Genomic DNA, 15274 nt, shown 5'->3' with positions numbered 1-15274 from the left:
TGGTCATAGTGGGGAGTAATTTATACTAGTGTCATCCATATAACACTAGTCTAAGTTACTACCTCCATAGTGCAAAGTAAGTAAGTAGTAGTATCATAGATGGTTTCATTTATTAGCTCATAGACTTATTTTGCCTCGGGAAACGCTATGTTACAGTAACATATTATGTTACCACAAGCACCTCTTTCCTCATTAAATACTTGCCACATAAGCAAAATTGTTTTGGGATGTGTTAAGTTACTACGTAAGACTACGCACAGTGGGAGTAACATAGGTGGTAACATCACATTTATCTAGGCAATGATGTGGCATGTAATTAATGAAGAAAGAGAGGCAAGTAGTAACATAACTAGTTACTGTAACATCACACATATCAAAAAAAGATGAGTCTACAACCTAATAAATGAAGTGATGCATGATACAACACATATGTTACTACTCATTGTAGGGGTAGTAACATAAATTAGTAACATATGCATGTTACTCCTCTAAGTTACTACCCACTATGACTAGTCTAAGTTACCTCCACTATGGCTAGCCTAATATACACAATTAATTAGAGAAAAGGTATGGGCCCCCCGTTGGCCAAAACCGAGCTTTGAAAATTGCTCCAACTTTATACCGTTGGTATGATAAATTTAAAATTTAGGCCCCGCAAAAATAGATGGAGGGAGGACGGCTTATCTATGGTGTGATCAGAACTGTCGTAGAGAAATCATACCAAAAATATCATATCTATAGCATGTTTTTTGGTGTTTTTTTTGTGGAAACTGCAGTATGGCTCTTAATACACTGTTGATATGCATTTTTGATAGACCTAGGCGTGCGCCTCCCTGCTGCCACCGAATGACACCATTGTGCCACACTGATTGACAGGCACACAATTACCTATCCCGTTGCAACTCACGGGCATATTTGCTAGCCATTAATAGTGATATATAACTGGTGGTCTTTCAAAATCGTTGGCATGGTGTACGACCAATTACGAACTTTGGTTCCCAAGCGGACTGTTTGTCCTACAAGCATGTGTGCTGGAACGAAGAAATGACCAGTTACATTTAGAGTTTCCAGCCTAAAACATCATTCAAGAGTTTCATGTTTTCCAATTCAGGTACGAATAAATGTGGAATGCTTATATAGATACCTTCAATATACAAACACAGCACATGTATAGACAACGAAAAGCAATAATACATTGAATTGCATTATATAAATTACAAGGATGCAGAACAAGCGGTCTATCTATGTATAGCATCCAGTCATAAACTGAGCCGAGCTGGGAGAAGATGAGGGCATAAGAACAAACTTTACCAGTTGGGTTGTGACTTTCTGCTTGTAGCAGGGTATGTCAAAATTACTCTCCAATGGCAAAAAAGTTGGGTTCTGCCGGCTTCTGTAACAACCTTGCAGGCACCCTGTCCTGCAAACGGGCCTTTCGGGTAGCATTTCTCCGTAAGATCCGCATCATGTTGCCAGCAAAACGCGAGGCGTACAGTGCCGCGCCCAGACTGAGCTTGGTAGAGTCGTCACTTACAATAGCTGCTTGTAACCTCTTCTCCTTCTCAAACAAAGAATCCTCTAGCTTCTTTCTGCAATATCTGTGCCAAGCTGCCTGTATAAAACAAGCGGCCCAGGTTCTCCACTGTTGTGAGTAGAATCTAAAGGTATGCTGGAGCTGTTTGCTATGGAGTTTCCTAAACTGGGTGGCTACAAACTTCAAGTCATCAGCCCTCAGAACAAAGGCTTCAACTTCAGACAATGTCTTCACTGTTCTGGTTGAGCTGGGAAGGTTTGAAACTGCAGCGGGGTCAAGAGCCCAAGTGAGGAGCTCTTCACCGCAGAAGTCTCCACCTTTGAGAACATTGGAGTTGAAGAATCCGCTCTGTCCACCATTTGTCGTCATACTCTCGAGATATCCTCTCATAACAAAAAGCATTTCATTCACGGGGTCTCCTTCTCGAATTATGCAGCTGTCCTCAGTGTACAGCATGGGCTTTAGACGATCACACATTGCATCCAGGAGCTGCTCGTCCATGTTTTCAAACATTGGAACCTGCAAACAGGAGGGGAAGGATTAAAGATGAGAGAGCGAAGTAACCAAACTACGGGTGTGTGGCCTACAAAACAGACCACAGAAACATGAACTGTGAAATGTGCACTACACTGCAGATAAGAAACTATGGGGCCTACAAAACAGACTACAGAAATATGAACTGTGAAATGTGCACTACAGGCAGATAAGAAACTATGGGGTCCAGAACAGAACTATAGACATGTGCTGATGAATGCAGATCCGGCAATTCAAAATAAGGAGGACATGAAGGCACTCCGAGCTCGTTTGGCAGAGTTGGAGGCGGTTACCCCTCCTGAGGTTCCTCAACTGGTGCCTGGACTGGATCTTGAGGCAAGGGATGCCTTGGTGGTGCATGCTGAGGACGTCACCATGTCCTGGTGCATCTCAAGGCGAAGGAGCTTCCTACCGTTCCTCCTTGCAAGATGGTGTTGGAGGCGAGCAAGGCCTTGGCTTCACAGGTGGTCAAACTAGATTGGGCGGTTCTATCCAGGCTATTTTGGTCGGGGCCAACTAGCTTAGATAGTCGAGCTGACTTCTAACACGGCACCAATGTTGTTCAAGAAACAACTTTTGACGAGGGGTATCCTTAGCAACGTAATTAGTGATGACTAGGCAGGGGTATGTACAGCGGCCTTATAGCAAAGGTTGACGTACACTTAAAATGACACAATGATGTTTTTTAAATAGGTTCAGTCACGTCGTGGGAGCGCGAGCTATGTCCCTATGGGAGGGTCGTCGAGAGTGGTGCCTAGCGAATGGGACACTTGTGTTGCCATTTCTGGAGTCCCGCAACTCCCGAAAAGTGGTCGAGGGTAGTGCCCAACGCACGAGACACCTGAGGTGTCCCACGACCCCCACTGGTCTAAGCCTTACTAGGTTCCTTGGACTTCGAATCTCGGCCTCGCTAGCTCTCCAAAGAGAGCTAGGTGAGGAGTGTGATCCTTCTCTTGAGTTTATTCAAGTAGGGAGTGAAAGATTTACATTCCCATTGGGGGGTGGGGGGGCTTATATAGGCTAGGGGTCTTTGACTAATGACCAAGGCTACCCTTGAGGAGGTGGGAGGGTAGAACAAGATAGTTTGGCGTCCTTTGGGCCATATGCCTCTAGTTGGGCTTGGAGATGTGTGGTAGCGTTGAAGGCTTCCTTGCTTGGGCTTGGGCTTGGGCTTCTTTGCTCCTTTGACTTGTTCTTTTACAAGTTTCTTTCTTTGACTTGTTGACCATGATGACTTTGCTTGGACTTTCCTTGACCGGGGTGGCTCGCTTGGACCCATGGGAGCTTGTTTCGACTATGGTTGACCTCCTTGATTTGTGTTGATTGGCCTTGACAATTGTTGATCATCCATGTGGCGTGCCACGTAGGATAGAGGGTTGGATCTTGAGTAGGGTCGGAGCCAATTAGATGTGGAGCATCCTTCGGTCATCCCCATAGACCAGCCTTCGCCTACTCAAGTGCCAAGTGGACCGGTGACACAAGCACGTGCAAGAGCTCTCGAGACCGAGGTGACATCTCTCCTTAGTAATATTCCGTTATGACCCACGTGAGACATGGCTACTACCTAAAGTCGGAATGCTATGTTTGATTAGGTATGAAGAACACCCTCTCGGAGATGCTCGTGACAACGGACAAGTCCCCAAGTACATGGACGAAGGAGCACGACAAAAGGAACCGGAGAAGGCCTACAGGCCCCGGACATCCGGACATCCGGCCCCTGGAGATGTCAACCACAGCAGCAGCTCAATCGAAGACCACCTACACACACCGGACATCCGGCTCAGCCCCAGACATCCGGCCCAGCCCCGGAAATCCAGCACCTCCTATACAGAGAGAACCCGAAACCGGCCCCCGCCAGCCCGAACATCCGACCCGACGTGAAGGCCCGGACATCCAGCCCCTCCTGCCTGCGCGCATTGTATCTGGGCCGAGGCCCACGTACCCCTTCGCCCCCTAGACTATATATACCCTTCCTCTACCTACGATTTAGGGTTAGCATTGTGATAGCTCAAACTAGAGATAGAGCTTTGCTCATCCACTTGTACCCCTACTCCCATGGAGATCAGGCCTCCATGTGAGAAGATCCCCCAAGTGGATTCAAGACCCCTTCATGGGAAGATCCTTCATGGATTCAAGACCTCCTTCCCCCTAGGATTGAGATGAGCTAGTGCCCCTTTTGTATCCCCTTTTCTTGGATTTGGACCCTTGTTACCTCTTTGTGTATGTGGATCTAGCACATGTGTGATTGGATCAAGTCTATTTGGGAGTTCTTGTGTTTCTCTTTGATTTGCACTCTTTCCCCCTCCAAGCATTAAAAGATCAACCTATTAGGGTTCCACCCTACAACATCTTGGATCAGAGCCACGTTGATTTACACCTTGGAGTTCTTCCCCTTCATTTTCTAGCCTAATTTTGTGTGTTCTTGCCCAATTTCGAAAATCCCCACAAAAATACCCTACCAATTTTTTTGTGATTTGTTGGTGTGATGATGTTTTGTTGGATTAGGGACAGTTTGACATCGACATCACCACCACTAATCTTCGCCACAGATTCGTCATCGACAACAACCACTTCACCATCGTGACACCACCAACAGAAAGCAAGGGCGGTAACCTCGACGACACCTTCGTATACTCTCCCTTGCCATTGCATTCTTAACCCCGAGCCAAACTTTTGCGTCACTTCCTTCTATTGCGTGCATATATCGTATTATCTCTTGTGTCCTCATTTGTTCCCACATACACCATTGCTATCTTGATTCCAGCGTTTTGAATAAGTGGCCAAAGGACAATATCAAAAGAGCAAGAAAAGCTTTTAAGCAAAAAGAGAACAAAGAAGCTTGTAAGCAAGAGTCGTAGTATCATACCATATTGCATCCAAATTGCCATACTCGATCATCTTGGATCATCTTAAGAGAATCACCGAGAATCATACATATAGCATACTTGGGATAGAACTCAGTTGCATTTTTGCTTTGTAGGTTGTGCACAAGCATCGTATCTCATCTATTGAGCAATCATGCTAGTGTCTCTCTAGTGTTGTGCAACAAGAGCATTTTCCGTGGATTCCACATTTTGAGCTCGTTCCTTGGTTGCACGTCCCCATTTATCTATCTGTGCGTGTGTTTCCGTGTGCCTCATATTGCTTTGGTCTACTTGTTACACTTGCAAGTTTGTGAATCTCTTTCAACATTATTGAAATCTTGCTAACAATTGCATAAATTTTGTGCCAGCATCCTCACCATGCTACTCCAAAGGCTCTTTTTGTGTAGGTGTGAGAATAGACAAAATCCGATACCAATTGTGCTATTTCCATAATACATTATTGAGTGATCATTGATCCATCTTCAACATCGGACAAGGTACATTTGGTCTAGTTCACTCCTTTCTTCCACTCACATATTTGCTGAGATGATGAATAGGTCTGATACGCCTCCAACGTATCTATAATTTTTGATTGCTCCATGCTATATTATCTACTGTTTTAGACATTATTGGGCTTTATTATCCACTTTTATATTATTTTTGGGACTAACCTATTAACCGGAGGCCCAGCCCAGAATTGTTGTTTTTTTGCCTGTTTTAGGGTTTTGAAGAAAAGGAATATCAAACGGAGTCCAAACAGAATGAAACCTTCGGGAACGTGATTTTCTCAACAGATAAGACCCGGGAGACTTGAACCCTATGCCAAGGCACGTAACAGGAGGCCATGAGGTAGGGGGGCGTGCCCTACCCTACCAGGCGCGCCCCCCCACCCTCGTGGGCCCCCTGTTGCTCCACCGACGTACTTCTTCCTCCTATATATATCCACATACCCCCAAACAATCAGAACAGGAGCCAAAACCCTAATTCCACCACCGTAACTTTCTGTATCCACGAGATCCCATCTTGGGGCCTGTTCCGGAGCTCAGCCGGAGGGGGCATCGATCACGGAGGGCTTCTACATCAACACCATAGCCCCTCCGATGAAGTGTGGGTAGTTTATCTCAGACCTACGGGTCCATAGTTAGTAGCTAGATGGCTTCTTCTCTCTTTTTGGATCTCAATACAATGTTCTCCCCCTCTCTTGTGGAGATCTATTCGATGTAATCTTCTTTTTGCGGTGTGTTTGTTGAGGTCGATGAGTTGTGGGTTTATGATCAAGTCTATCTATGAATAATATTTGAATCTTCTCTGAATTATTTTATGTATGATTGGTTATCTTTGCAAGTCTCTTCGAATTATCAGTTTGGTTTGGCCTACTAGATTGATCTTTCTTGCAATGGGAGAAGTGCTTAGCTTTGGGTTCAATCTTGCGGTGTCCTTTCCCGATGACAGTAAGGGCAGCAAGGCACGTATTGTATTGTTGCCATCGAGGATAACAAGATGGGGTTTTCTTCATATTGCATGAGTCTATCCCTCTACATCATGTCATCTTGCTTAAGGCATTACTCTGTTTTTAACTTAATACTCTAGATGCATGCTGGATAGCGGTCGATGAGTGGAGTAATAGTAGTAGATGCAGGCAGGAGTCGGTCTACTAGTCTCGGACGTGATGCCTATATACATGATCATGGCTAGATATTCTCATAATTATACTCAATTCTGTCAATTGCTCAACAGTAATTTGTTCACCCACCGTAGAATACTTATGCTCTCGAGAGAAGCCACTAGTGAAACCTATGGCCCCCGGATCTATCTTCATCATATTGTTCTCCTACTACTTTGTTATTTACTTTGCCTTTATTTTACTTTGCATCTTTATCATAAAAATACCAAAAATATTATCTTTATCACATTTATCAGATCTCACTCTCGTAAGTGGCCTCATAGGGATTGACAACTCCTATTTGCGTTGGTTGCGAGGATTTATTTGTTTTGTGCAGGTACGAGGGACTTGCGCGTAGCCTCCTACTGGATTGATACCTTGGTTCTCAAAAACTGAGGGAAATATTTACGCTACTTTGTTGCATCATCCCTTCCTCTTCGGGGAAAACCAACGCAGTGCTCAAGAGGTAGCAAGGTCAAGTACTTCTACCAACCCACTCATCATCGAACAAGAGGACCTGAACAACTACGTCACCAAGCATCACCTATTCGGTGCGCAAAGAGCTTTGCATTAAGAGAATGAAGCATTGAGTGACCACATCGACCTACTTGCTATCGACTTGCGACCATCCGAGCTACGTACAAGAGACTACTTCGACAATCGAAACTTTCCACCCACATGGAAGAGCTTGACGCTAGGATGTCTACTCAAATGGAAGAGTTTTGTGCTTTGATGGTCAACCATTCTTCTATGACATCGTCATCATCAAGACGGTGCCACTCAAGCCGACATTCTTCGGATGCAAGTCTTCCCCGAGCTCGTCCGCATTGTCGCCAAGACCATGAAGATCATCAAGCTCCACAAAACTCATTTCATGGCAATGGTTTACAAGACAGCCTCCGGGAACGTGAGCGACATCGTCGTCAAGCTAATGATCCTGCTTTCCAAGAGCCTCCAATACGCCAAGATCACCAAGAAAACCAAGACGGCGACACCCTACAACAAGAACGACAACGTCGCGAGGAACAAGGCCAAGAAGCTCAACGTGCCCTACGTGAAGCCACACGAGTCGTCAATGAACACAACCGCTGTGTGCGCGAACAAGAGGCCCTCCAACGAGAGCGACAAGAAGAAGTCGCGCGCCTTGAGGAGCACCTAGAGTTGAGGAACCGTTCAAGAATTCCACACCCTCAACGTCAAGCTAATCAGGAGCACGAGGAGCAAGCGCTTGAAGATCCTCCGCGACAAAAGCGTCATCACCATTGCCACCAACACAATGAAGAGCAACGCTACGGCAAGCTCAAGTTCACCATGCCTAAGTTCTCCGAAAGCAATGATCCCAAAGACTTCCTTTCATGGGCATTGAAGGTCGACAAGGTCTTTCATTTACACAACTATGAAGAAGAAAAGAAGACTGCCATGGCATCTCTTGAGTTCCAAGACTATATCTTCATTTGGTGGGAGCAAGTCATTGAGCGACGGGAAGCAAAAGGTAACCCACCAATCACAACATGGAATCAAATGAAGGATGTCATGCGAGCGCGCTTTGTACCCACGTACTATAGCCGCGACCTATTCAAGAAATTGCAACTACTCAAGCAAGGCACCAAGTCCATTGAAGGGTATTACAAGGAAATGGAGATCGCCATGATCCGAGCCAATGTCATGAAAGATGAGGAGCAAACTATGGCACGGTTCTTAAACGGACTCAACCATCCTATCAAGAAGATTGATGATTTCCAACCGTATTCGAACCTCCTCGAGCTAGTGCACCAAGCTACCAAGGCGGAGTGACAAGTGCAAGATGATTACAAGTACGCCAAGTACTCTTCCAAGACCTACGGTTCACACACTCAAGCTTCAACGACTAAGGCACCTTCTACCCCGACGAAACCTACACCAAGCAACAGCGACAAGTCAAGTTTCAAGAAAGCTTCGACATCTTCAAGTCGTCCTCCTACTACAAGCAACCTCAAGCCGAGAGCTTCATCATCATCTACTCCAACGGATGAGACCATCAAGACAAGTTCCATCAAGTGCTTCACATGCCAAGGCCGAGGCCACAAGACATTTGAGTGCCCCACGCGGCATACCATGATCATCAATGACGACGGCACCTATGACTCCATGAGCGAGGAAGAAATGGAAGCACTTGAGCACGTGGCCATGCACCGACGAGTGAATGAAGACAAAGATGACCAAGTCTTTTGTGACAATGATTCGAGCCCCGCTCTTGTTGTCTCCAAAGTCTTGACACTTCAACACCAAAAAGACGAAGACCAATGTTGCCACATCTTCTGCACCAAAGCGGGCATCAATGGACGTTCTGTGAAGGTCATCATCGACGGAGGAAGTTGCCACAATTTGGTAAGTGAAGAGCTATGTTCCAAGCTACAATTGATCAAGATGAAGCATCCTCACCCCTAGAAGGTCCAATGGCTTAGCGACTCCGGCACCATTCAAGTGGAGCACACCGTTCAAGTCTCCTTCAAGATTAGAGCATACGAAGACATATTGGAGTGTGATGTGGTTCCCATGTCCATTTGCCACCTCCTACTTGGACGATCTTGGCAACTCGACCGTGGCGTTATCCACAATGGGCGAACCAATCACTATAGTTTTCAAGATGAAGGGAAAGGAGTACGTGCTATGACCCATGTCACCAAGCCAAGTGATCGTCGACGAGCAAGCATCCACCCATCGCGGAGACTGGAGAGAATAGTGAGAGAGTGAGCCAGCAAGAGAAGAGTGAGCGTCATAAGCCAAAAATGAGTGCCTCCACGATGAGCGACAAGAAAAACTTAGTGCTCTTAGCTATCGAAAGAGACATGAGAGAAGTGTGTGAGAACCCATCTAGTGTCATACACTATGTCCTAGTATGCAAGGATGAAGCGGCACGGACTAACACCTCTTACCCTACCTTTAGTGTTGTCTAATTTATTGCTGGAATTCAAGGACGTATTCCCCGATGAGCTACCTCTGGGTCTACCTCCACTACGAGGCATCGAACACCGCATCTTCCTCATTCCCGGCGCACCTTACCGAACAAGGCACCGTACCGCGTCAACCCCAAAGAAACCAAGGAAATACAACGGCAAGTACAACACCTCATTGACAATGGGCATGTACGTGAAAGCTTAAGTCCTTGTGCCATTCCGGTTATTCTTGTGCCCAAGAAAGATGGAAGTTTTCGCATGTGTTCCGATTGCCGACCCATAAATGCTATCACCGTTCGCTATAGGCATCTCATTCCACGCCTTGACGATATGCTAGATGAGCTTAGCGGAGCCACAGTTTTCTCTAAAATTGATCTTAAAAGTGGCTATTACCAAATTCGCATTCAAGAGGATGATGAATGGAAAACCGCTTTCAAAACCAAATTTGGCTTGTATGAGTGGTTAGTTATGCCTATGGGCTTATCCGAAGCACCCGACACTTTCATGCATGTGATGCATTACATTCTTCGCGAATATATTGGCATATTTGCTGCGGTCTACTTTGATGATATACTTGTGTTTAGCGAATCTCTAGAAAATCATGTCACCCATCTTAGAGCTGTTTTGCAAACTCTTAGAAACGAGCGCCTTTATGCTAATATGGAGAAATGCACATTTGGTGTTGCCAAGCTTGTTTTCTTGGGTTTTGTTCCGTCTTCTAAGGGTGTTCATGTAGACGAAGCTAAAATTGATGCTATTAAAACTTGGCCACAACCAACCAACTTGCAACAAGTGTGTAGCTTCCTTGGCTTAGCCGGATTTTATCGTCACCTTGTGAAGGATTTTAGCACCATTGCACCCATTGAATAAGAAGAATGCATCCTTTGTTTGGGGACCATCCCAAGATACTGCATTTCATGGGCTTAAGAATTTGCTTACACATGCTCCATTGCTTGGATTGCCCAATTTTGATAAAACTTTCGAAGTGCATTGCAACGCTAGTGGTAATGGCATAGGAGGTGTGTTGATGCAAGAGAAGCGCCCAATCGCATACTTTAGCGAGAAACTTTTCGGAGCGCAACTTAACTACCCCATTTATGACAGAGTTATATGCTTTAGTGAGAGTCTTGCATGTGTCGGAGCATTATCTTCGCCCTCGTGAATTTGTCATCCATACGGATCATGAGACGCTTAAATACCTTAAAGGTCAAACGAAATTGAATAAGCGACATGCCAAATGGAAAGCTTGAAGCACGGCTCCATGGGCACTTGAAAGGGATTGGACCCCACCATGCCACTCTTCTCGAGAAGGTTATGGGCATAGGCAGAAAGAGAGATGGTGATCCTGACCGTGCCCTGCCGCACCTCCATCCCAAGGTAAAAACTCAGCAGATTGAGGTAAGACATTCTAAACAAGTTCTGCATCTCGCCAGCTTTGGACATGGTGATCACCAGATCGCCCACTTAGATGCTCCACTTAGATGCTGACGAAGAGTCGTGTCCATGCCTCAAACAGTGTCTTGCCATCTAGGCTCTTCATTGTCGACATGTTTAACGGTTCAAGATGAACACCGTTGTCATGACCGCTTCGCCCTAGAACTCACCGGCAACACACTTGGCCTCGAGAAGACAGCAGGCCATGCTCACCACCATCTGATTGCAATGTCCGACAACGCCGTTTAGATGCGGTGGGTAGGGCGCAGTGAGTTGACGCTAAACTCCGAGATCGGCGCAATACGCGGTGAAGGAGTCGGATGTGAACTCACCACCTGATACGTCCATTTTGCATCATGCTTTTATATCGATATTTATTGCATTATGGGCTGCTATTTCACATTATGTCACAATACCTATGACTATTCTCTCTTATTTTACAAGGTTTACATAAGGAGGGAGAATGCCGGCAGTTGGAATTCTGGGCTGGAAAAGGAGCAAATATTAGAGACCTATTCTGCACAACTCCAAAAGTCCTGAAACTCCACGAAATACCTTATAATAAATAATGAAAAATCCTCGCCAAAGATGAAGAGCAGGGGGCCCACACCCTTTCCACGAGGGTGGGGGGCGCCCCTCCCCCACCCTAGGGCGCGCCCCCTACCTCGTGGGCCCCCTGGTGGCTCTCCGATGACCATCTTCTCCTATATGAAGTCCTTCGTCGAGAAAAAAAGAAGAAGCAACCTTTCGGGACGAAACTCCGCCGCCACGAGGCGGAACCTTGGCGGATCCAATCTAGAGCTCCGGCAGAGCTGTTCTGCCGGGGAAACTTCCCTCTCGGAGGGGGGAATCGTCGCCATCGTCATCACCAACGCTCCTCTCATCGGGAGAGGGTAATCTCCATCAACATCTTCATCAGCACCATCTCATCTCAAAACCCTAGTTCATCTCTTGTATCCAATTCTTGTCTCCAAGTCCGGGATTGGAGCGTAGGTTGCTAGTAGTGTTAATTACTCCTTATAGTTGATGCTAGTTGGTTTAATTGGTGGAAGATCATATGTTCAGATCCTTTATGCATATTATTATCCCTCTGATTATGAACATGAATATGCTTTGTGAGTAGTTACGTTTGTTCCTGAGGACAAGGGAGAAGTCTTGCTATTAGTAGTCATGTGAATTTGGTATTCGTTCGATATTTTGATGAGATGTATGTTGTCTAGCCTCTAGTGTTGTTATGTAAACGTCGACTACATAACACTTCACCATTATTTGGGCCTAGAGGAAGGCATTGGGAAGTAATAAGTAGATGATGGGTTGCTAGGGTGACAGAAGCTTAAACCCTAGTTTATGCGTTGCTTCGTAAGGGGCTGATTTGGATCCATATGTTTCATGCTATGGTTAGGTTTACCTTAATACTTTTGTTGTAGTTGCGGATGCTTGCAATAGAGGTTAATCATAAGTGGGATGCTTGTTCAAGTAAGAACAGCACCCAAGCACCGGTCCACCCAGATGTCAAATTATCAAAGTACCGAACGCGAATCATATGAACGTGATGAAAACTAGCTTGACGATATTCCCATGTGTCCTCGGAAGCGCTTTTCCTTATATAAGAGTTTGTCCAGGCTTGTCCTTTGCTACAAAAAGGATTGGGCCACCTTGCTGCACTTTATTTACTTTTGTTACTTGTTGCTCGTTACAAATTATCTTATCACAAAACTATCTGTTATCACTTATTTCAGTACTTGCAGAGAATACCTTGCTGAAAACCGTTTATCATTTCCTTCTGCTCCTCGTTGGGTTCAACACTCTTACTTATCGAAAGGACTACGATAGATCCCCTATACTTGTGGGTCATCACCACCTTGACCCGTCCGTAAAACGCATAGCTTGCTGCCAGAATCGGACTGCTTCAGCCTGGATGCACTGGATTGCCATTGGGCCTCGTCCATAGAGGCAAGAACCGCTAAACATATGTACCACGTGGCGTCGACAAGCAGGAGGAAGTATTTCTTCCCACTTGGTGTCGCCGGTGAGATCAGCCTGCAAAGGTCGCCATGGACCACCTCAAGGCAGTTCTCAACGTGGAACTTGGCGTGCTGCGTGGAGGGCACACGCCTCTGTTTTCCGGCCAAGCAAGCATCGCAGATCTGATCTGCTTGCTCACACCGTGTCTTGCCTCGCAAGCCTGCGCAAGTTCAAATGGCTGAAACGGGCGTGCCACGTCCAGGCAACGTAGAGTTGGCTCCTCGTTGTTCTCCCTTTAACACCAACGGTAGATAGGTACCGAACTATCTCACAATGTTTGAAACCCATCGACTATGTGGTCAATCCGCCTGAATCACACAAGATGCGCTGCACCACGAGCGTGCCACTGCCATTGTCTTTCCCGTCGGTGATCTTAGCATGAGGGGCATTGGGCTTCGACCTTGGACTGCTCGGACCTCCAGTCATCTTCACAGAACCACAAGCAACGAGGCTCTGATACAAAATATCAGCAGGCCTCCGACGGTCACCGGGACAAAGGAAGAGAGGTTTTGGGTTTGGGGACGAAAGCACACAGGATTATTTTTTTGTGCTGCATACAATCGCACAACTTTTTGTTTCTCATTTATCCTTCTATTTGGGAATACATAGTGGCCATAACGGCCGGAGCTAAACACCCATGGAGATCCTTAGGCCTCGTGCCATCCCACTAGCCAAATACGTGCGGACATGGACTAAGTTATCCCTACTAGCACAACTGACCCGTTCTATTGCACCAACCCACGACCAGGCTGACTGAGAACCACCAACGAAAGCAACTAACCAACTGTCTAGGCACATGAGCAATCAGTGTGCAAACCTCAACATTGAACGGAAAACTCTGTCATGGCAACAACATCCGATATCATTTTTAGAACTTTAAACTTTGCATTGGCATGTTTCTATATTTCCATTGAAACAGTGTATGACCACTACGTTAAGTGTGATCTCGAGACAGGCATACTTGAGACGAGGATTTGCAAATATAGTATAACCATGTAAAGATTGAGAAAATACCCTCATGAGAAGTGATAGACAAAGATGTCGTTTTATCTCCCTCCTAAGATCCTTGGGAAGATTCATAAGAAGGCCCTCTTCATCAACCCCTCTTGTTTCCTGCCATCTGTATTGCTCATGACGCAATATTCGCCCCTTGAGGTTCTCAGGAAGTAATCGATGTGCCATCCATTGCTCTGTGTCACGTCTTTTCACTCTCATTTCTTCTATCCGCACAGAGGCTGATTGTAAATATGTCTAGAAAATTCAAGTCAAAATAGAAAATTAGGAGAAGTATGGTTCCCTTGCACAACATAGCTGGTTACTGATTAGATAACTAAAATGGCTATTCTGGTTACACCTTAAAAAAAACTAGGATACTGTTTTCACATATGAAATCAATACATTTAACAGCCTAACGAGCAAATACTCAAAAGCCGCTATAAGGAGAAATCAGAAATGACTATATCTAAATATGGATCAGCTAGAACATTTAAATTATGGAATTTACTGGAACAGTTACTTGAATAGCTTCCAAAATTACTCCAATAAAATGTTAAAAGTTTATGTTATAGTTGTCCTTTGATATATTTTGAGAATAACCAAGTTCCTATTGTACCAGCTCTTGTTAGCAGCTAAGATGATCATGGTGTCCACCGTGGGGCTACTAGTCTAGATTCTTCTACAGGGCTAAGAGCATGGACGTGCACCTAGTACTTAGATATATAAAACTTATGTCTAGAACTTGAAGAATATCGAAGCTGAAAATGCAGAATGTGTGTTCTGCAGCGGACAGGTTGTAGAGAATGGCTTCATATTATATATTTCAGTATTTGGTGCTGGAACTCAACTAATCTCCTGGAACTATAGCGTATATAATCTATGGCATGTTAGCCTTTGTCCATTCTAAATCTCTGGATGCAAAGCTTTTTCTTCAAGGAGCTAGGTAACTTGGGATCTTGGAACATTTGTGTATACAAATGTAACTATAGCATTGTGATAGCTCCTCCAAATAAGTACAGATGAATGAGATTGCTATTGTCATGTGAACTGTCTAGGACATGGTCAATGCATCTCAAAAAAAAAAGGATATGGTCAATGTGGTTTAGATTCGACTATCACTGAATGCAAATTCATTTTCACTGACTTCATGCATGGAAATGGATTAATACAAGCTAGACATTCATTAGTTCATAAAGAGTATGCTGTTGCATAGTGTAGAGAAAGAAAATATGTGAATCTCAGAGGCAGAACGTATGCTGGATCTAGGGCGTAAACTACACACGCGGGG

The 15274-nt window shown here is 45.2% G+C and overlaps 1 protein-coding gene across 3 annotated transcripts in view; it reads right to left on the bottom strand.

The window, feature by feature from the left end:
- Positions 1 to 1112: 1112 nt before the first annotated feature.
- Positions 1113 to 15274, bottom strand: part of LOC123127451 (cyclic nucleotide-gated ion channel 1) — a 38192-nt gene continuing 24030 nt past the window's right edge. For 2 of the 3 annotated variants that reach the window (XM_044547167.1, XM_044547168.1), the window contains exons 7-8: positions 14005 to 14241; positions 1113 to 2053 (exon numbers count right to left, since the gene is read on the bottom strand). In XM_044547167.1, the coding sequence (XP_044403102.1) occupies positions 1355 to 2053; positions 14005 to 14241 (936 nt within the window). In that variant the 3' untranslated portion in view covers positions 1113 to 1354. The remainder of the gene's footprint in view (positions 2054 to 14004; positions 14242 to 15274) is intronic. The other variant, XM_044547169.1, reaches the window with a different exon arrangement.

This window comes from Triticum aestivum, chromosome 6A, assembly GCF_018294505.1.
Source record: "Triticum aestivum cultivar Chinese Spring chromosome 6A, IWGSC CS RefSeq v2.1, whole genome shotgun sequence".
NCBI classification, from domain to species: domain Eukaryota; kingdom Viridiplantae; phylum Streptophyta; class Magnoliopsida; order Poales; family Poaceae; genus Triticum; species Triticum aestivum.
The sequence above is the reverse complement of the archived record's forward strand: the minus strand, read 5'-3'. Positions and strand labels throughout refer to the sequence as shown.